This window comes from Phasianus colchicus, chromosome 10, assembly GCF_987193195.1.
Source record: "Phasianus colchicus chromosome 10, bPhaCol1.hap1.1, whole genome shotgun sequence".
NCBI lineage: Eukaryota > Metazoa > Chordata > Aves > Galliformes > Phasianidae > Phasianus > Phasianus colchicus.
In genome coordinates, this window is record NC_143445.1 from 9,107,089 (window position 1) to 9,130,838 (window position 23,750).

The following is a 23,750-nucleotide window of genomic DNA, read 5'->3' on the forward strand; positions in this document are numbered from 1 at the left end:
ACTCTCTAGAGGAGCAGGCATTGGCAGAGGAATACAAACACAGGTGCATGCAATGTCAGGAACAGACAAGCAGAAATGTCTGTTTCAAGAAGGTTTCAGACAACTGTGGTTTCAAGGATCCTGATAGCAGAAACAAATCTGAAGAGCAGAGTGAAAGTATCAATTATATGATTAGACTTTGCACTGGTTTTAATATAAAAAGAAATATCCTACTGCCCTCTTATCTAAAGAGTCACATATTCAAGGCTGTTCAGTACAGCCTCTGAGCAGTTTTAGGAGAGCAGTTTGCAGAGATGAATAATTCTAGCCAGGGCCTTGAAATCATCAGCAAAGCTACTTACAAGCTAGTTAGTTAAAGTATATGTAGATGTCTACACTCAGATTGTCAGTTAAGTACAAACGTCCATTTTTTGCTTCAGTGAACTGAGTTAACTGGTTTACAACGCAGTCTAGCAGACTTTGAAAGCAGTCTCAAAACAGCATATTGATTCTGACCAAACATCAAAAAACCCACAGCCCTCAAAAAACCCATCCTACCCAAAGAACCTTAGGAATCACTTACCATTTACACTATATCTCATCATAGTTGTCAGCTGCTTCTTTGTCTTGCCATCAGCACCCAGCTGCAACACCCCCAGCACTGATGCAATTCCATGAGGAGAAACTACTACATTGTCCTGAGGCTTAGCTTTCACTATCTGATTGAAAACTTGGATTCCAACATCAGAGCTAAGCTCCTCCAGAGGATAAAAATTGAACTGGGAACACACAGATGTTAAAGTCCCAAGAAGAAAGAGAAGTGAGAAATGCCAGTTCATGATTTCTGGTTGGAAATAACCTGCAAGAGAACAAGACGAGAAAAATTAAGTCAGCCTTCAAAAATATACATTTGGGGTTTTTTTTTTTCAGCTTATTTATTTGGCAAGTTTTAACTGGCAAGCTCTGCACATGCTTCATGCACCATTCACAAACTTCTAACAGCAGGACTCACACCCACACCTGCATTTTAGATGTGGGGATCTCCAGAAGCAGAGACAACCACAAAATAGCTAGATGTTAGTGACTATATAACAGGACAAAAGCCACCAGGCTGGGAAACATCCACTACCTCTCCTTCAAATTCTGTTAGCTTTATATTTCAAATGGAAGCTCAGTATTCTGTTCAAACTGGCCTGCAGGACAAATTGCTGCTAAGTGCAGTGCTATGGTTCTCACCCAGTGCACTGCTACAGTTCACAGATCATTTTCCGCAGTGAACAGAAGCACATATACATATGCAAACAGACCTGTTGTGGGAATTTGCACCTGCCTAGAATAATAAAAGTGAGCCGCATAATCGGCATTTTTCATGATGAGTAACATAGGAGGAAGAGTCTCAGATTGTAAAACACAGGGTTAAGCTGGGATTTTAGCTTGTATTTATTCATGTATGAAAATTTAGCAGCTACTAATGCAAAAAGAAGATCTACTCAAAAAGGGGGCTCATCTTCACCTTCAGAGTTCAATACCTAACAAAACAGCACTGTTACTCCCACAATGCCATAGAAACTGAGGCACAGGCAGCAGCAGCAATTTGTTCAGGACCTCTCAGCATCTGATTAGAGAACCAAGCCCAAATCCTAAACATACTAGGTAATGTTTACCTACTAGGTTTGATTTCCTCTTCATGGATATGTATTCAATCCCATTTAGTTAAGGTAAAAAAAATATTACTTAAAGCAATAGTCATGCAGTAATCTTTTCCACGAAATCAGGCTCTCACTAATCTTTGAGAAGTTCAGTTGCAGCATGAAGTTAAGCACGTGGGTGTCCATTTTCAGGCCAGCAAGTGAGCCAGCAGCAATTGAGCATGCTGAGATGCTAGTCTTCCAGATGCATCGACAAGCCAAGGGGCAACCCAGCTCAATGAGGGCTAAAAAAGCTGCAGAAAGTATATACAACTGACTCAAATATCATTTGCATACCACTTGCAAAAGCTAAAAATAGGCCTCTCCTCCCCTTGAGCCTTCTGATAATCACCACACTTTTTCTTCTGGCTTAAGCCACCCCAGAGCAGGAGGCCAGCAGCAGCTCATTACCCAGCTGAGAGCACTGCACGGTTTCCACAGCCTGCCTCCCACTCTCGAGCAGGGCGCAATGCAGCAGGGAGCTCTGCCATGGCAGCCTACCTACGCTGCAAGCTCACGCCACACCGGAGTGCCTGGTTACCAGAAAACCAGCTGGTGTTTCTATAGATTCACTTAATCATCTTTTAATAGCATGTACTTTCACTGTGCTAAAAGGGTTGAAAGCAGCAAATACAGCATTTCCACTTTCTTCTGCACCGCTTCAGGGGAGGCAATCCACTTACTCAAACTTGCTCCTACAGCACACAGTAACTCAAATGCTGACCGAACAGAAGCTGAGCCATGTCTCTCCCACAGCCCAACAGCGATGGTATCACTGCCACCAGTGAAGCCAGTCTGACCAATTCAAGTCAATTAAGAAAAAGTAAGGAGGACAGGTTAACAGCCTGCCCTCTAATTAGATCTGTCCCATCAACTTCTAATCCTCCTCTATCCCCCAAGCGCTTTGGGAGTCACAGAGGTACAGTTCCTTCCAAAGGAGCCCCCCATGCCAGCCACTGACTGACAATACACAACTTACTCTGAAAACTAACCTGGATTTGAGCAGCTGCAGCAGATAAGATGCACAGGAAGAAAATCCAAGTACAACCTGGCCCCAGAGCAGCCTGCCCAGTCACCTTCTAGGCCTGTCCTTGACTTTTTCACTGCTGGAGCAGACAGACACCATGGGCAGAGCCAGCAGCGTGACATGGAAAAGGAATTTGTACTTTTTCTCATGTTAAGGAATACTCTTCATAATTATTTGATACTAATACTTACAACCCACCTGTCACCACCATTTGGTTTTCTCTCTCTCCAAGCAGCAGGTACACTAAAACAGTGTTGCCTTGCATGAAGCATTAACTCAGAACTCAGAAAAGGCAGGTTTGGGTTTTAAGGATTTCATGCCATGCTGACCATCTTTTGCCTACCAGGAACCCAAATGGTATTTTAAGCAAATATCCTTAACCCCAGTATTAATCAGACTTATCCTTATCTACTATCTTGGCAAAAAACAGATAAATCTATTAGAGATTCATAGAGCATACCTTCCCTTGACACCTTACACTGCAGAGCATGCTACAGGGGCAAAGAACAATGATACAGCTATGAAACTAAGCTGTTTTATTGTCATTTATGTACTGCATCTGCATAAGCCTGGTTAAAGTCAGACACGTCCTTCCTCTGCCTTTAAGCTAACAGTACATTGTGGTCCCATTTTTTTTTTTTTTTTATTTCACTGGTGAAAGCCTTGGCCAGATTCAGGAATGGCAGATACCAGCAGCCATGTATTTTTCCTCAGAGAGCACGTGAAGCCCTGTCAGAATAACATGACTGCTTCCAAGGCAAAAATAAGATCCAGCAGCTGTGGCCAAGTGCAAAAGCCATGGCCTCCTGCACCTGGCTTCCCCAGACACTACTGGGCTCACCTAATCTCTCCCTCCTGCTATGCCATTAGGGAAGGTCAGTCCCCATTTGAGAGCACAGTCTCTAGCAGACACCTAATAAATAAGTGAAACCAAATTCTGCAGTACTCCAAGCACAGGAAAAACTAAAACACTTTTCAGTATTACCTATAGAGCAGTTGATTCTTGGCTCTGCTATGCCCATTGCGTGACTTAACCAGCTCATGGAGGAGCTAATTTCATCTTAGAGCAAAAGCAGCATTCATACGTTATTAATGCTCCTCACATGGATTTTAGTATATTCAACTTTTATGCAGTTTGGTAACAAGAAATGCATTTACTTATCCTGAAAGAAAGAATCAGCTTAACCACAGTGCAAGGAGAAAAAGCCAGAGAGGGTGTAGGATGTGTAGGATGAAAACAGTTGACCTGCTGTACAGAATATCTACAAGCTTTCAACAAGCTTTCATCACCGAATCTAGAAAGCTTGGCAATAGCTAAATCAGAATTTAGGTCTCGCCCATAACAAGATGGTTTTGGTGTTTGTTTTATGGGTTCTCTTGGTGGCGTGGGATATCTCCTACAGTACGATGCCTTTGGAAAAAAGATGCAGAAGTTTTTTGGGACCTTGGTTTTTGAAACTATTCTCAGTCCTATGCGACAGTGAGAAAGCTGCTGCATTAGTGAGATTGCATTGCAATCCGTATGAGCAACACTAGAGTGCTAAGTCTTCAGAGCCATAGGTCCCTTGTGGCTTTTCTGCTTTAACAGAAGGCATGTGGTGCTGAGAGGGAGAGTATATGCAAGCTGGGGGTGTGATTAGTCCTATATGTAGTCTGTGGCATGTGGTAAAACACAAGGACTTCAGTTGGACTCAGTGATCCTTATGGGTCCCTTCCAACTTGAGATATTCTGTGATTATGCGAATACCAGCAACTCTGTTGCTTCACCTCCCTCACCAAGGAGCACAACCCTGAGTCCTGTATGCCATGCTAAACGCAGAGTTACTGCCTGTATCAGACCACCAAGCCTACTTTAAGGCACTGCATATTTCCAGACAAGCAGTTCAGCTGGGTAAACAGCTATCAGTAAGGAGGAAGAGGAACACCACAGCGTGTCATATCTGTCATAGAGTAATGACAAGCCACCAGTGCAGATGAGATGTCTTCAGGCTACCAGTCCCTGAAGGAACAGAGTCTCTGGCCTGTAATGCACTCAACTCTCAGTAGGCTCGACCATTTAGATCATCCACATAACACACAGTTGAAGATTTGGCTGAAGGATTTACGCTAGCAAAGAGAATACAATGCTTCCAGCCTGCACTCACAGAATGCTTCATGCAAAGACACATTAATAGACTGTTTCACGTGAGTACAGAAAAGCATTTGGTGGAGCTGAGAGAAGTTGCATAGTCAGTCCTGAGCACGAAAAGCCACTGAGTGTGGAGATCCTCCTACAGGAATTAGGTTATGAAGGACTCCATCTTCCCACACTGGGCTGTTGCTCATCTGCACATAGACTGCTAGTGCTACTGCAGTGCACACAGTGCTGCACCTACAGCACTAAGTACAACTGTATGTTAGAATCCTACATGACATCTCAAAGCATTTATTTTGAGGCATCACTTCATCAGCAATAAAATAACCCATAAGGCTCCTTTTCTTAGCTGCAAGCTGGATTCTGCAGTTTCTTAAAGAGGCATAAAGTTTAGACACTGGACTTCATTTCTGTGAAGAGCTGAAATTAAAGTAGCAGCAAGTGCAGCTAAAGATAAATTAGTGCCCCAAAAAAGCAGTCTTTCAACACTACAGATTTCACTGTACTGAGCCCCAAATAGCTCAAACTCCTGGACCAAACATCTGGGGGCTTCTCAAAACCTGAGGTGTTGGTGTCTCCTTGTCAGTGCCATCTGTACTACTAATTTTAAAAGTCATTTCAGCTGCAATGTGAGCAGAAAGAAAGTAGCTTCTTGCTGCATTTAACATACTCTCTCCAGCAGGACTGAATAAGTACTCAACCAAACTTATTAACAGCCTTTTAAAGAGCTAGCTAAGCATACAGGAATCGTTTCTCCAAAGCAACAAGACCACTGTGATTGCAGTGGGAAGGTCACATGCCAGGTCTTGTTTTTCAGGAGATGCACACTTGGCAGCATATTAGGAAACTCAAGCTTTCCCTCTCCCCCTCACAGGTGTTTGCAACTCCTCTTCTGCTTAAGCCTTTTATCTCAAAGCCTTTAACTTTGAGAGTCCTCTCTTAATATGCTGCTTGGCCACTCCTAGATATGCTTTTGGATTCAGAGCAGCAGGACCCACATCCTGAATGGAGGCAAGTTCAGAAATAGCATCGTTCACAGCACACAACAGACAAGCCAAACCAGAAACATTCCGTCTTCCTGCAGGTTTTCTGATACCTCCTGAAGTTTGGCTCTCTCTTGTTTAAACTCTTTACAGTGCTAGCTGCTTTAAGGGGGGGAAAGAAAAAAGCAAAAAGCACCACAGCCTCCCACATATACACAAAAATAAAACCCACAATGTCTCCGCATGTTAAGTAACAAAAAAAGCACAAAACAGATGTTTATTACTCAGCATCTAGAAGGCTTAATACATGCAGAACTTTACAAAGGAGGGATAATTCTAGTTTCTAAACACTTTTAAACAGTTCAGTACTTACATTGCTCCAAAGAGGAATAAGTTACTGTCAACACCAAAATAAACATGCCTTGTACAATGAGATAAGCTGGAAGGCTGCGTTGTTTTTTAAAGACACATTCTGCATGTTAAGATATTGGTTTGACTTCAGGTGCTACAGTCCCCTTCACATTTGCACAAAGTTGACAGTGCTGGTTCTGAGACACTCCTGAACTTAATCTTTTCTCTGTAACTTCTAATTCTCCCAGTTCATTTGTCCATTTGTGTTTCAAAATGGATCATCTCCATCTGGAAAGCCTCCCTCCTAGCTTCATCCAACCAGCCTCCTCTGCCAAGGGGGAATTTCCCAGTGGAGCTCCAACTTGTAAAACTGGCTGGCCCCAGATATGAACCATCTCTTTGTCCAAGCAGAGTTCCCACATGAACAAAAAGATTTAATGACTCTTTATGAAAAGTCCTGACCAATGCTTCCTGGGAGTTTCAGTTTAGCAGGAAGGACAGACAGACAAGCTTTACTTCAAGATTTCCAAAGCCTCATAGCTAGCATCTCCAGGATTTCATAACCAGACAATGCTTATGAGAAAAAGTCTTCTCAACATTTACATCATAGTGCTACGCAAAGACCACATTTCATACGGTACAGTAAATTCAATACAGATAGCTTTTGACCTCACCATTCAGCTGTAACCATACTACAGCCACACTGCTCAATTTCAAGAGCACAGGTAGGCATCTGCATAGAATTTGCTTTTACTTCTATTTATGTACTGATGGAAAAAGCCTATTTGAGCCTAGCTTCATGAAGCAAACACTGACAGCACAAGGCAGGGGGCTTATTGAGATATTCTGGAATTTGCAACACTGCCTCAACTTTCAAAATCTACCTGCATTCTCTCATTACGACACATTCATAGCATCATTAAGGCTGGAAAAGACTGCCAAGATCATCCAGTCCAGCCATCCACCTACTAATACTGACCACTAAAATGCATCCCTCAGTGCCACATCTACACACTTCTTGAGCACCTCCAGGAATGGCGACACCACCACTTCTTTGGGCAGACTGTACTAAGTTTCTACATGGTATTTTCATATAGAAAGATGAAACTTCATAGCCTTCTCTAAGATCCACTGTCAAGTTCTACAGAATCAAGAAGATTAAACAGAAGTGTTTTTAATTTACTGGTGTCCCTTTATTAAAGAAGTGGTTTTGTTGATCTCAAGTTCTTTATGCAACACTGCTATTTTACCATAATGAAGAAACAGCATGGGATAGGCAGCCCATCATGACTAATGCTGCAGAACCAGTTTTCTAAAAACCACACGGCTCAGTACTGTTTCACAACATGGCAGCTAGGCTGCAACCCACCACTTTGGATTTATCCCAGTAGAGAGACTGACGGTTCAGCGATTGAAGTATTTGCCTACAACTTAACAGCAGGTTCATAACCCAGGTTTTCCTTGAGTTTCTGTAGAAGAAAGGCTCCCATGGAACCACAGCTCCTACATTTACTGTACATTAATAACACTTGCTATGCAAGCACAGGCTCATTAAGAGCCCAAGGCAAACCTACAGGTCTGTAAGTTCCCATTAATAAGGTACAAGTTATCTACTCTTTGATAATGGGCTGTGCAAGTACAGATTCATGGAGCAATTCCACAAGATTTAGGACTAACAATGGCTGGTATCTTACCAAGTCAGTTTTCTCACCACCACCATCACCAAGTTAACCCTTAACACTACAATAGCATGGGACATTCTCTTATTCATTTCCACTTGCTGCAGGGATTCCTGACATCAGGATCCCCCCACCCCCTTTACAATCCTGCACAACAAACTGAAACCTGCATCTTCACTCAAGGTAAGTTTTTATCTGCTGGCCAGTGACAGGTGTCCTGCCTCCTGCACAGACCAGGAGGAGCAGAAAGCCTGGGTGAGAGCAGCTCCACAGCTGACTGACCATTGGGAGCTCCCCAGTGCACATTCTTCAGAAGGCTTACAATACTAACAGCATCATAACGTTCAGCCCTAGAAAAAGGCAGGCAAAGAATAAAGGAAGCTCAAGGCATAGAGTTGAGTCTTCAAACCAAGTTGTTACATACTAGATTGAGCAAATACTTGCCTTCAGATTCTACACCTTTTAGGTTTAGTTTACAGAATACTCATTTTTTTTACCTACTAAACAGCATCATAACAACCTTAGTTCTTCTCATTCCACACTGTACAGTTAGGTCTCTGGTTTTACAGCACAACTGGAAATGGCATTTTCTGTGTAGCAATAATACTTCCATACTCATGGGAAAATGAGAGATGCAGGACATGAGCCATGCGCCGTCTAGCTGAAGCATGTGCATACAGTAACAGATATGTCCAAATGGTGACATGACTGGATTTCAGCCTTCCAAGGGGACTTTAAAAGAGGAAAAAACAGCAAGTACTTGAAATAATGCAGATAATTTTAAAGACTCTGCCTTTTTTTTTACCCTCCTACAAGAGGTATAACCATGGTAATAACAGTATTAGTAGTTGTACAAAACTACATATTTGTATTTTATTTCACCATAAAAGTAAACTGGAACAACTCCAGTATCCTCTGTTTGTCCTAAGAACCCTTGTAAGATCATGTACAAGCATATAACCAAGACCTCAAACATGGAGGCCTTTGTATCTAGGGAAAGCTACCATAATTCCAACAAAATACTTCGAGAGAAAACACTGTCCTATTTACAGTGCTTGCTGTAGAATTGGAGAGTGACAGCAGACAAGCCTTTTATTTACTAGTCATCTTCTACAGTGTTTTTGATCAAATGAATTGATAAACCTAGCTTGTTACCTGGTATGCCAGTTTGGAACATAATTCTTAAAGTGTAATTTAATCAGTGATGAAAGTTTTTAAAATTTAAAATCTGATTGATTACTTAAACTTAGGACAGCTTCACAGACTTGGATTCACAGAAACACCAGATTAATAACTTCCAGTAGCCGTTTCCCAGCTATTTCAGAACTAGCTTAAAGTTACCAGTCTTAAGGCTGCACAGAAATGACGGAGATATCTACATTTTTCTTTGCAGCACTCAGATTAACTTATACTCATCTTTGCCCTCTCCCTAGCTTTAGAAGCAGCACCAGCCAGTAAAAGGCATCAGAAATCACTGGTGCTGTAAGGCTGTGGGAATTGCATCTTGTAAGAACACAGAATGAGGCACCATGCCAGGAGCCCCAACCATGCTCCTCAGTCATCTGCAGGACAACCAACATTAACCAGTTAATGAGAACCAAAAACTATCCAGAAGAATACACTTGCAAAAACATGTTTTTTTCATTAATCTGACCTCACTTCTGATTAATCCCACTGGCTTCACTACAGTTTCTGGAAAGGCAAGACCCAAACTTCCGCAGAAGAAAAAAAAGAATCAGATATGAACTATGCATGAGAGCCCTGCCAGAACAGACCATGATTCAGTTCAGACTAGGAGCTCGTAGGCCGGGCTGTGAACTGCGCTCACAGAGAAGCCTCCACACAGCCCATCGCTATTTCTGAAATGCAGATGACAAACCTCAGCAGAGGAAGTAGGCAATTAGCTGGGACAAGCAGCCTCTTAAACCGAGCTGCCAGAGCAGCTGGAGGCCTCAGGCTTGTTTCATTGCTGAGAAAGCTACATAAGATACTCCTCCAATATGAAGGCATGCAGCGAGATTGAGACGTAACTAGAGAAACTTCCACATATGAGTTAGATAGCTTCTTCACATTCTCTAACAACAAAAAAACACTCCGTTCTCCTCTTAGTTTTGTATCTTTAACATGCCAGAGCCAAGGAAAAGCCTCCCCTCTCCTATCTAAAACAGCAAAACTAAAGTCCCACCACCTTTGGCCAGCAGGCACTTGCAGTTGATACCAAGTGACACAGTTGCCTCACAAGCAGTGAGGACCATCAGTAAACAGGACAAGAATGTTCTTCTGCAGGAATAGGTGTCTCAAGTTCAAATCGTTAACTAAGAAAAGAATTTAAGGAGAAAACAAAGCTTGGCCAAAGCTACATGAACCCCTATTATCTGGGCATCAGCTGACGTAAGATTCTGATGTATGAGCATTTCTCAGTACTGCTTCTGGAGACCCCTGTGTAACTTACTGCAGCTCACAGCCCACTGCTGAGCAAAACTTCTCACAACCCAACGGCTCATACCTGCATGCTGAGGCCACGGCACACAAACCACCTTTAGCAGGGCCTTCAACTCAGAACTCGCTGGCAATCCATGTGGTGCCCCCTCCATAGCTGTTCTCATGAGGACAAGATGGGAAAACCCCCCAGTTAAAGCCAAGAAAGAGAGAGCAGGAGGCTGCGTGAAGCTCGCGGTTTAAACCAATTGCTGACCATGGTCAGCAAGACAGATTTCTGCCTTCAGGATATCTGTTTATATGAGGAATGTCCTTTCATACTTAAACCAACCTGTGGCATATTTATCAGATACCAGCATAAGCTACCTTCCAGTTTCACCCTGGAAACATAAACCAAAGGGGCTCTCTGGCTATTCAAGGTGAACAGTGGACCACTGTTGCCAAATATTCCCAAGACTCGTGCACTTTCACATATACTGCTCAGGAAGAGGTGCTAAAGGATCAGGCATTTCAGTTGGCATTTTAGTGCCTTAAGGCCAGAACAACCAACTCCAGCAACTATGTCTCAGATCAGCATTTTCACATCCTCTTCCAGTGCATTGTCTGCAGGCTCCTACTTCAGCAGTGACCCCAGAAGCCGGTACAAGTATTCATGTAGTTGAGCTTCTAGTACCAACATGGTTCACAGAAGAGATAGGAAGAAGCAGAGCACAAGACATCTTCTTTCCAGAACACATCAGCCTGAACATTTGTACAGCTACAGCTGTGAGATGCAATCACCTGTATTTTTCATCTTTGTTTCCTTCCACGCCATCATTTTAACCATCACAGAGGGGATCCACCTGAACATACATCTGGTTGAATGTTTTCAGCCTGGTCACAATTTCACATCTACAAACTGTTCACTTTAAGTTAACTTCCTATATTTTCAAGATTCTCTAACTTACAGTGTTAACCTTTAACCTCTCTGGTAGAAGAGAAGCTATTCCATGCTGCCTATCCTCCACAGCAGGAAAGGAGGTGGCAATTCTTAATATCACCCTGCTTACTCACAAATTTATGGTTAATACAGGTACACTGGTTTACACTGTACTTAAACATTAGTACTTCGCTATAAAATATGATTTGCAAGTATGCTACAGGTCATTAGTAGGATGCCCAGAGGCATGCAAAGATGACTGTATTCAACAGCACTTTACAGATTAGCAATGATTCATCTATCTTTTCCCTGTCTTCCCATGTGTAAAGTTCCTCAGCTCTGAAGAGTGGCAGAAGGCAGCTAACAGACCAACTAACTGTAAGTGTCTGGTTCATTACGGCAACTTCCCCGATTAATATTATGAAAAACATCCTTCTCATGCACAGTCATGATTAAGCAATTCAAGCTGCTCAGACAACCCTGATTTCAGGTTCAAAAAAAGAAAATCAAAAAAGCTTCCGCAGAGCCTCACTTTCTTCAGCCACAAACACTACAGTTGCCTTGCAAGGATCAAAAGCTGTGCCCAGCTGCACAAGCCCAGCAGACAGAGCACACCTTCCTCCAACAGAAATCCAGCCCAAGCTCCCCCCAGATGGCTCCCTTGCTGCAGAAGTATGCAATTTACATACATCTCCATTTTAAACCCTAGCAATGAGGTGAGGGAGGTATTCTGATCCACCTATATATGCATGCACACACTAATCTAGTTGGGAAAAATGCAACGCCCTGGCTTTGCTCTTGGCCATTTCCCTGCCTGGCAGTATGCTTGTTAAGGAGCTTTAGGACTAGAACCAATTTCTGGTGGCACAGCATAGAGACTCGCACGGAAGGTCCGTATGGCTCCAAGATACGCTTGTTTCCCTGTTGTCAATGCCAACACCAAACAGGAGCTTCAGCATCTGTGTGCACCTTTAAACAAAACCCACTGCAGATTCCTGATTATTTTGGGACTGATGAGAGTTTATTCCCTCTCCTGCAAAGGATACAGTGAGCTATCATGGGCAGTTCTGTAGCGAAGTGCACATCACCACTTCCTGCAGCAGTCTCTGTAACACCCAGACACAGGTAGCAGCAGCAGGACTAACTTCCAGACACAGCTTCTCAGCATCTTACGAGCACAGGCAAAACTTGCTGACAGCTCATCCGGCACACAACGTGCCCACACTCCTAAAGGCACCACAGCCTGGTAGTCATTGCACAGAGTTCACATCTCTGTGCCGAACAGCTGCTGTTCTCACAGGTTTAGTCACACACCACAAAGCACCAAAACTCTACGCTAGCACATCCTACACCTATTTGAACTCATCTGCCCGATCACCCTGCTCTCCTATTGCACTGGTTGTCACCTCACACACTTCCAGGACTCAGCAGATCACCCCACGGGTGCACAGCTGCTTCTCACACCGTGGCTTCTCCCATTTCCAAGGTGTGCAGCGGTGCTGCTGCCCTGCTGCCCACACCTACATGAGCTTCATGAACAGGCATGGTGAGGGCTGGTTCCTAATGGATTCCTGCGAGGAGCAGGGAGTAAGACGTCAGTAAGCACTCACACATGAGAAAGGCAGGGGAGAGGAGGAAGTCATTTTTCAGCGCAGTTTAAGAGTCAGCCTCCCAGGTTTCTCTTTCAGGAAGTTGCCCAAGAATGCAATTAAAACCACAAGAACTAAACCATGTTTCAGAAAGACATGCAGGCATGGGAAAAGAAGGGGGAGGGTAGGGGGAGTGACTGTTCAAGGCATCTAATCCACAGGCAGGTATTCATGGGTTTTAAAAGAAAAATCCAGCATTTGGGTTTAACCTGTTAGCACACCGGTGGTCTCTCTAAAGGTTTTGCTTCTACGTGAAGACCCTATCGCATGTCACAGCACGGAGACAAGGCGACGAGCACCATTTTAAACGGAGAGAAAAGGCTCTCCCACACCGTGCTTTCTGCTCCAAGACCGACTCCTCAGAGCCGGGCGCACCCAGCACAGCCCCTCCTCACGCAGGGCGAGGAGCTCCAGCCCAGCTCCCAGCTGGTGCCACCGGCATCACCTTAACCCCGTGCCGCTAACAGCAATTCGTCCACCCCTTCGGACCCAAACCGCAGCGGCTACGCATCCTTCTCCCACACTTCTCCGTCGCTCTGTATCTCAGGAAGCCTTCAGCTCCAGCACAGCTCCGAGCCGCTCTCCCAGCAGCAGGACGGCAGCTCCGGGCACAGCGGGGCTCCGGGCAGCCGCCGCGCGGTTCGGGCCGGGAGGGCACTGCCCCGCGCACCCCGGGCTCGGCTCAACGGCGCTGCTGAGCGCGGAGCTCAGCCGGGCTCCGCTCCCTGCCCGCACGGGCAGCGGGACGGGCACGGAAACTCCTCGCTCGCCCCGAACGAACGGTCCCGGATGGCGCCCACGACATCCACGCAGCTGCAGCGGGAAATTTGCGCACGCAGGTCGCCGGAGAAGCGGCGCCGAGCCCCGGCTGTCAGCAGCGCGTGGAGAAACTCCGCTCTCCCCGCGCACAGCCGCGCTCTCCCCGCGCCGCCCGGCGTCCAGCGGCCCCCCAGCCCTCCTTCCGCCGGGGCAGCGCCAACGGCCCCGCTGCGCCGCGCTCCGCTCGGGCCCGGCCTCGCCCCCGCGCTCACCTCCCTCGGAGCTCTCAGCCCGCTCCCGTCGCGGCCGCCCGTACGCAGCGCCGGTCGGTGGGAGCGCGGCGGCGCCCGGTGTTTATAGGGCCCGCGGCCCGCCCCGCCCCGCCCGCCCCTCCGCCTCGGGGCAGAGCCGCCCGCGGAGCGCGTGGGGAAGTGCCGCCCGGCCCTGCGCCGCTCCGCCGGGCTGCGAGGGGAGCGGCGTGGCCTGCGCGGCCCCAGCGCCCGTGGCAGCGGGGCAGTGTAGGGCTCCGTGGCGGCACGGCCGGCTGCGTGCCCTCGCCAAGGGCCCTGCCCCGCTGCATAGCGATAGCGGGAGGCTCCCAAAGGGCCCCGTAGTGATTCCATCGTCTCACGACGTCCTTCCTGGCGATTCAGCCAGGAGGCAGCGTGATGAGACAGAAGTCTTGTCTTGGGAAGGCGCATGTGAATCTTAACGCTGCCTGATAGCCCCGGGCTCCTCAGCTGACAGCGAAAGTTGGATTTTCCACTGTTCGTACCCAAACTGTGCTATCATCAATCCCAAAGAAACAGGAGATCCATTGGTCTGACGGAGTACAACACCTTCTTGTTAAGTCATCCTTTCTGAGCTCGTTCTCCAAAAAATTTCACATGCACAGCACAGTCCAGCTTTGAAGAAACAGGACAAGTATGTAATAAACCACATTTTTTCCCTCAGGAGTTTGGACTCCTCAGCACGAAGGAAAAAACTTCTCCTGGCATGAGCTGCAGCAGCAGCAGTTTGGTGGTGTTTGAGTTTCCCAGTACCTGGTGTCCACCGAGGTGGCCATGGAGAGCCCTCGCACAGTGCAGAATGCTGGCGGGCAGGACAGGGCAGGCAGGCAGGATGGGGAGGTGGCCGGGAGCTTGGCCACAGGGAGGGGAACTTGGGACAAGGGCCTGGCACTAGCAGGCAGGCTGTCCAGGAATGCTTTCTTCACATGCAGTGCCATCAGAGATGGATGTTTCTTAGCCTTTAAATACAGCAGTCACTTGCCATTTACTAATTAGCTCCTTTTTGCTATTTTCATTTTAAGATGTCCTCTTTTTTTCCAAAATGCTTAATTTCTGCAAGACGTTCCTTCCTGAGCTGAATAGTGCTGAATTTCAAAAAGAAAACAAAGAAAAAGCCCACTTGCATGATAATTATAGTTTTAGCGGGGGTGACCTCTGAGTATCTATATTCTCTCACAAATGAACAGAGAAAGCTATGTACTGTGTCAGAGCTCTTGCTTGACTGCTTAACATCATGATGACCATATGGAGAAATGTTACTGAGTGGTCTGAGGAACCATTTGGTACAATCTGGTTTATAGAATGGAGGCAGAAGAGCCAACTCATGACAACCCCATTCTGGGGCAAGAATCCTAGCTCCAATAGGAAGGGCTGAAGACCTAAGCCAGCATCCAACCCACAGGTACTCTCAGCCTGGGTCCAAATGCAGAACTTCCAGGTGCAATCTTCACTATCTGTCTTCAGCAGAAACAGGAAATCGGTAAGGGAAGTTGCATTTCACACAAATTAGCATGAACTAAGTTCAGTTTTGCTTGCACTCGCTTTGGACAGCATAGTTCTAACCTGGTGAAGCTCTGGAGCTGAATAGTTATAGCTACAAGGCAATGCTATCTCTCTCCTCTCTGGTTGCCACAGTAGCCCACACCTGGATATTGAAGTAGCCCTGGGCAATCACCTCTCACACAAGTGTGAAATCATTTTTCTCCTCACAAACAAATGGTTTAAGTGATCAAAGGGCGCTCAGGAAACAGAGGCATCATACATAGGGGGCCAGTTGTGGAAATTCAAGCATCAGGCAAAAGAAGTTGCATCCAAGCAGGTTTTAGGTGAAGCTGCATGAGGTGGGTGCAGCACATGTAACAGCCACCAGAAGGGAAGCAGTACTCACCTCCCCATCTTGGGGGCTCTGAGAACCATTGGGGCTCTTTCTTCACTGCTTGTCAGACCCTTGTGTGACCCACCTCATTTCGGCGGGAGAAAAACACACATAACACTGAGCTTTTTTTTTCTGGAACCATTCACTGAAGGAGCCTTCTGAGGGCCTGATGGGTGCTGGAGGCACTGCAGTGACAAAATGCCCGGGCCTATGGCAGCCAGCAGTGAGGCTGGCTTAAACTGCTCTAGAGATTTCAGTGCAGGAGGCACTGCAAGATCTGACTCAGATTCCTTTATGTGTGTGCATGTGGGCTACAATTTGTTGCTACTGGAATTCATTTCGTACATAAGTACCTATGCACAGAGATTAAAGATGCGCACATGAAAGCAAAATTCACTGACGAGTCGCATGTGCTGTGAGGCTACACTTGAAAGCACATAGGCTTGTCTGATGTTATCCCACCTTAGGAAGGGCAGATTTCAAACCGTGCACAGAGTCTCTACTGAGGATACAGGAAATCTCATCCATTTTTTCCACTTGAAGCAAAACATCTCTCCCCACAGAGGGAAATGTTACTGTCGCCCTGTATGATTTAGACTTTTAGAGGAAGCTGACAGACAGAAAGTCGTGGTGAAACAGCAAAACTGATTCCAACACAAACAAGCCTAAGCTTCACAAAATAGGCTGTAGTTTTAACAGCCAGCTTAGGAGAAGACTAAGGTGGAGGCCCTTAATGAAAACTGCCTTCTTGAAATTTTAGAGCACCTCTTTTCAAGCAGTTCAGATTGGAAATCCTATATTAAAAGAAACTTTCCACACATGTTCTATAAAGCCAAGACTAAAAAATTATGGTGAAAGTGATAAGCCCATAGAATTTATTGTTTCTTGCATGGTTTTGACAACCTGCCAACAGAATGGTGCTGCTATATGGAGAGTGGAAGAAATGACATTTTCTTTGCTTTAGATTGTTATAAAATTTTCAGTGCTTTACAAGCCCCCAGATGGTTTTTATGACCCCTGTGGGGTTGCAACGTATTGACTGAGAAACACTGATTTATATAGCAAACTCCACTCTTATTGTTGGTAAAAATTACCGCTTTGTATGTGTGTATATACACAGTGGCTGAATATAAATTAAAGCCCAACAAATAATGAGATCTGAGGCAAAATCCACCACCTGGTGGTACATTAACTTGGATGAAATTTCCTTAATTTTACACAGGTGTAAATAAATGGGATATTTGGCCCTAAATCTCTTTGGTGAGCACAGGATTGAGGACTAAAAAGTTTGTACTCCATTTCACCCTGCAAACACAGCAGATTGCCGGCTGCTTTTACTGGTGGCAGCAATAGGGAAACATTTCCAATCAGCAATTCTCCTGTTTATTTATCGGCTTTCACTGTGTTCATCTGAAGCGACTTAACTGAAAAGGATCGGTGACTTGGGTCGTACTGAGCCTGCAGTGAAAACACTCCAGCAAGTGACCCTAACACCTTGAGGGGAGCGACCCTGGAATGTTCTGCATCTGTTCTAGAAACATCTGGAATGAACAGCAAATCCAGCTTTTATTTCATTTTGGGCAGACCACTGGGTTCATCTGTATTTCACGTAATCAGTAGAGTATAAGACAACTTTTATGGAATGGTGGCTTCCTGAAGCGTGTTGAAACCCAGTGGTGGACAATGAAGAGCTCATGCCCAGGCACGGCTAACCCTGCATCTCTGCTCTTGCCCATCAAGCTGGTGCACAGGGCTGGAGCTTGGGGTGCCAGGCAGCTCTCCTCTGAGCCCCACCTGAGACCACCAGGGAGGAAATGCTGCTGTACCTGGTGCTGCATGCCAACAACCGACTACTTGCTCGGGCAGTGCAGTAGGTGGTCGCTCAGCACAGAAGTTCAATGTTAACTCCCACAAAGGCAGGAGCTGTGCCTGTGTTCCCAGCGGAGCTCTTTAGCAACCATGGTTGAGGCTTTTCTGGAACAAAGCAGAGCTCTTAAACTCTCGTATTGATGCTTTCCTACTTTGCATTAAAGAATTAAAAATGCATTTGATCAGATAGAAGGAAAGGAAGAGCACGACACCAGAGCTTCACATTTAAGTCATTCCTCTGGGAGGGTGGAGACTGCAGTTCCACTCCTGCTTGCAAAGGCAGGCTGCTTTTGTACTTTGCATTAATCAGACAGTGAATAAAATGCATGAACAATCCTTCAGCTGGGCAGAAAATTTAACTAAGGACCTTGTCCTCAGCAACTTGCTTACTCCTTTGTGTTTCAGTGCCTCAGTTACTTCTCAGAGCTGGAACTGAGACTGCATCCCTTGGCTCTGTGCTGGTGAGAGCAGAACTGCTGCACTCAACTTTCTTGCTGTTTGAAACAGCTTATAAAATCTTCAGCTCACAAACTTTCCCTGGCAAGGCATGCACACAGCTACTGGCTCCTTCAGCTCCTGCTCTGCTGAAGCCTTTTGACGCTGTGATGCTAAGAAAGGGCAGGAAGCAGCTTCCAGATTACCTTGGATTTGCGTGGATTTGGGACTAAGCCCCATCAGCAAAGCTCCCACTTAAGCTTTTGCACACTGTGTTTCAGTTGTAGAACCCAAGTGACCAGAGCTGGCAAACTTTTATTGTTGGTTCAACTATTTCTGCTCACTTGGACTGCTGTAAAAAGAGCAAGCAGCAGAACAGCCCCAGACCTGAGCAGGCAGCAAAGCAGGCTTGGCAGAGGGAAAAAGGCCAGGGCAAGCCAGGAGGCTCGGGGGAGGCGAGGCAGTGGAAGGAGCCTGAAGCACAAACAAAGCAAATGGCAGCCGTGAGGCTGTCCGCAGCTGAGGCAGGACCACTTCCCAAGGCTGAGAGAGGCTGAGCACAACAGCAGGGTCAGCAGAGGGGGACAGTGTGAATGAACGCTGCTTTTTTTGTTTTGTTTTGTTTTGGCTGAAATCTGCCTGTTACTCAAAGCGGGGAATGCTACAGTTTGCTATTGTAAATATCCTATTCTGAAACATGGGCTCTCTGGGCATTCGGCCAAAGGACACAAGATCTCATCTGAAACTCTTCAGCTCTGTGAAAACCCAGTACTGCCATGTCAAGCCTAAATTACCTCCTCATGGTGTGGGCAGGATGCAGCGCTTAAACTCCTCTGACATGCATTTCCTAGAGATGAATTGCAGCTCACCCTGTGGCCCATCATTTCTATCTACATGAAAGCATCAGGAGATGATTAGAGCAGGGAACTGCCCTGCTTTTGCTATATATAGAACTCTGCCTGCTCAGCCTGTAACATTTTGCTGTTTTGTTGTAAATAATAACCTAAGAGCAGGAATAAAATGAAAACTGAACTCAAAAAAATTGGTGATAAAAAAAGCAGACAAAAAAAAAAAAAAAAAAGGACAACACAAACAAAACACAAAAAACAAGACACAGGTCCAGAGCACACCGCGTACGAGCTGTCTGCCAAGGCTTGAAAGCAGAAGGCAGTACTCACAAGGTGTATCCCACTGCCTGTCCTACTGCTTGCAGCAGCAGAGCACTGTGGGGCTGCAGCCTTTGCAGCCTGCTGGCAGAAACAAAATCTTCTGTGCCTCCTGGCATGCTCCTTCTGCTCAGCGCCTGCCCGTGCGAGCTGGCATGAGGGTTTCCAGGGCTTCCAGCACTACACCTAAAGGAATTCTCACATTTATATTTCAAAGAGTGCTGGGAGGCCGCACATAGTTCTTTTACATGTATATATTTTAATCTATTCCAATTTGTTCCTCTTATGAATCATCGTATCATCATGAGCCATAATCAGGGCATATTAGATTGAACTCTACACAGGACATGCTGTAATGAAAAATACAACATGTATTTGCCTTGAATATTGGGTACCTGGATGCCTTGCAGCAATAAATACATTTTCTAACAAAGGCCTCAGGAGGTGAAGTGAACTTATTCCCATTTTACAGAAGAGCAGTGGAGGTAAAGTGGTCAGTCAATAATTATTCAGGAATTTGGGGGCATCTACCCCAGATCTCAAGTATTTCAAAACGACTGCCTACCCAGGAGGCGAGTTTCTTCTCAAACCAGATGGAAAAGTAACACATAAAGGAAAAAGAACAAAGAATGGGGCGTTTTGTTTTATTGCCAATGAGGAGTAAAAGAACAAAGCCATTAACAAAGCACTTTCCCATGTGATTCAAATTAGGGCAGCCATAATGGTTGAAGACAATGTGCTTGCTTTCTTTTCAGTGATATTTTACAATTTGGGAAAGTTTTTGTTGTTGTTTTGCTGTTCAACATAAATAAGTGAAGTTTGGTGCTACCACCAGAAACTCACTGCCCTCAGAAATTCAGAATGCTAAGTAGAGAAAATGAGGTGGCTAAATCTCGGCCACACCAGTATAGATTTTTCTATGCTGGGAAATAATCTCTCTATGGTTTGGATGGAGGAAGTGCTCCTGAACAAATGAAAAATGAATTGCAAAACCCATTAAGTTCAGTTTTTTTTTTCATGAGTAAGGAATGAGTGAAAACAAACCAACAAATCCTTTTGGCTATGAACCAGAAAGGAGGCATAAAACATCAGTTGGGCTTTTTGCCATAGCCTACTGAGAGGGCTATGGTCTCAATGAATTTTTGGTCATGCTCTTCAGGAAATACACAATACATAGTTTACTCAAGATAACTTAATGATAACAGCTCGAGGCTGGGTTTTGGTTTTGGTTACTTGCTGTAGGTTTCTTTCCTACTAACTGATTCCCCTGGAAACCTGGCCTTGGCTCTGCGTTCTGCCACAGCCAGTTTTTTCAGATTTTGGTTTCTTTAGTTCATTCAAATGCAAAACAGATAAAGAGGTTTAGGGAATATTAAAAACAAACAAATAAACAAACAACAGAACTCACACACAAGAATTTCTCATCTGATGTTTCACTATTTTAGGGCTTCCTTTGTCTGAAAATTAAAAAAAAAATAATTTTTAAAACATGTTTTTGTAAAACAAGTGTTTGCAAAAATATGCTTTTCTGCCAGCTCAAACGTGCTTTCTGATGAACCATTTTTCTGGGACTACCCAGATGTTTTCCTTCTCCTATGTCTTAATACAGTGTGTTGTCTTCTCCAAGAGTGGTTAGCTTGGAGTCTGAATTAGTTTGGCATGCATTGGCTTGAACAGAATTTTCATGAGTTCTGCTCCATACACCGAATTCTGGCTGTATTTGCCTAATTTGTGTGCAGGAGTAAATCAACGCATCTAGCAGGGACTTTTATTGTGATAAATAAAGGGAAGTTGTAGAGGCGGGGTGGTTTGGGCTATTTCCTGTATTTTACTGATAGGGAAACAATAAAAAGCTAATATTCTCTTGAGGTTTACAGACTAAGATTCCAGACATTTGTCTTTTTATTTTGTCTTTATTTTCCCCTCTTTTAAGTTTTTTTCAGGGCTAACAAGTACACTAAGGATAAGGTCTAAACATATATTCATCCCAAGAATGTTAAATCGATTAAAAAGACTACTCTTTCAGAAGTCTGCAGAGACTAACAAAGTTCAGGGTTTGAATTTCCGACCACTTGGATGAAACAGACTACCACCAATGTGTTCCAAGAGAGCTACTGCTCAGTCAATAGCAAATATATCCAAAATAGCAAGTTAGGAGTTTAGAAGAGAAATGCTATGGCTGTAATCCTCCTAAGGTTCAAAGTGTTGTCTGAAACACTTGGCAGGGGCAGCCTGGACTTGCTTACCACTCAGGTAAGTACAAGGCCCAGAGCAGGCAGCTGTAGTGTAGTAGAAATGAGCCCCATTCCTGCCTGCTTGCCGTGACCTACTCACTCCCTGATACGTTAGGGTAACCACAACAGCTCATCCCAAAAAGTGAATTCTCCACCTTTGTACAGGAACATGCTTCCCCATCTTAAGAGAGCTAGACCTCACACCATTGCTAAACCTCAGCATCACACATGAGCTTGCCTTTTCCCAAAACAAGGACTAATTTCTGTGTTTGACATGCTGGAGTGATATTCACAGGAGATCTTTCTTTGCTTGTTTTGCCAAAATGATGTGGAAGATATCAGATCATGCAGTCCTTGGCTGCAAGTAAAGGGTTACGGACTTTCAACTAATTAACAAACTTCAGGTCTTACTTTGAGAGCCCTCTTATTTCTTTCCAGGATATTTTATATTATCTTTCCAGTCTCTTTATTTTCCAGCCTACTCTTATATTCTAATCCCACTAATCATCTTCAGCTTCTGTTTTTGCCACATTTTAAATGACCTCTCTCTGTCTCTAGGGCTCAGCAGTTAAGCACTTGGTTCTGATTAAGGTGAACTTTGTTACATGTATATGAACATATACACATTTCTATTTCTCTATAAAGCACCTATCACCACTACACCTGTCTGAAAGGAAGCTGTAGCAAAGTGAGAATCAGCCTCTTCTTCCAGGCAACAGCAATAGGACAAGAGGTAATGGCCTTAAGTTGTGCTAGAGGAGGCTCGGGTTGGATATTTGGAAAAATTTCTTTTCAGAAAGATGATGATGTATTGGCAGAGAAGGCTGCCCAGGGAGATGGAGGAGTCACTGTCCCTGGAGGTGTTTAAGGAAAGGTAGACGTAGCATTTAGGGACATGGTTTAGTGGGCAGTTTTGTGGTAGGTGGACAGTTGGATTAGATGATCTTAGATGTCTTTTCCAACCTTAATGATTCTATAATTCTATGATAGCATTCTTTGGAGTGATCCCTTTTCCCGTTTCCTCAGCCACCACCTCTGTTTGGGGTTCTTGATGTAGTACTCTCGGTTTTTGTAGACCCTTTTGAACTCCAGCACCAGCTCCTTGCAGGACTGGGATGTTGCTCTGCTTGGTAGGGCTTAGTTTAGCTTCTATTGCCTATACTTTAGTCCAGGCAGCCCCTTGTGTCACTTTGTGCTGCAACAACAGTAATTATGCATTTAATTGGTTTGATGCTTTAAGAATTAGGCAGTAATTAAGACATATTGCTCTAATTTGAGAGATGATGAAGAAAGTCCTTTCCCATGCCCCCTTCTTACAGCTGGAACTGAGGCCGGCTGTTTGTGACGCCATACAAGGCAGAAGTAAACAGAGAGTTCACAGCTCAAACCCATTCTTTCTGAAAGAATTTTTTTTAATAAAGCAAGGCTAAATTGTAAATTCATGCCTTCATGCTCTGAGGTACAACAGCAGTCTGCTCTGGAGAACTGGCTGACAGTATGTAGCTAAAAAAAAAAAGGAAGAAAGATGAGGACAACTCTAATTCTCTGGGATTCAGTTGCTACTGTGCATTAGGCCTGAAGTGTCAGCTACCCACTATAGGTCTACAGGAACTGTTTCATGTATTTTCGATTCATGGTGAATATGAGTAAAAATATATACAAAATTATAAAGTTTGCTGTTGTTGTTAAAAGGCAAAGCCCACATACAGACACCACTCTGTGGGTTAAGTACAGGGTGAAAATAACAGTCAAGAATCTCTCTGAGATGAGCATTTTAGATACTTCTATAGTAGAAGAGCTGACTGAAGCTTAGGCATGCAATGTCTGGTCAGGTGGGCTCCCACAAGGGATGATGCCACCAGGGACGAGGCAGGAGGGGACAGACAGGATGCCCACAGCATCCTGACCTCTGCAGGGCTGCCCCACAGGACGTGGGCACTGCTGACAGCCACAGCCTGTGCTTCTGCCCTGTGGTCAGCCTCCACCACAACTTCCCCTCGCAGGCTCATCATGACAGCACAGGGTCGTGCCCTGGCTTCATCAGATGGGCTGTGATCCCTCGTAGCTTTGGTATTTATCTATCTCCAGGCTGTGTTCACTGTCTGCATTTTCTGACCACAGATAAGCTGGCAGGCGCATGGGCTGGCCCAACAAAACCTCAGTTCTGCAGCAGAGTCTCCTTCTTGGGGTCTTCCTTGGGTCAGCACCTTTCTGGCCTAAACACACACAGCCCAGCAGACCAGTAAGGAAAGTGACCCTGTAACCGAGACAGA

At 45.0% G+C, this 23,750-nt stretch overlaps 1 protein-coding gene across 5 annotated transcripts in view; it reads right to left on the reverse strand.

The window, feature by feature from the left end:
* The window catches only part of SERPINE2 (serpin family E member 2), a 47,289-nt gene that overhangs the window by 9,229 nt on the left and 14,310 nt on the right, over positions 1-23,750 (reverse strand). For 4 of the 5 annotated variants that reach the window (XM_031596377.2, XM_090147235.1, XM_090147233.1 and 1 more), the window contains one exon: positions 563-838. In XM_031596377.2, the coding sequence (XP_031452237.1) occupies positions 563-818 (256 nt within the window). In that variant the 5' untranslated portion in view covers positions 819-838. Of the gene's footprint in view, positions 1-562; positions 839-13,879; positions 14,033-23,750 lie in introns of those variants that run through there. The other variant, XM_031596376.2, reaches the window with a different exon arrangement.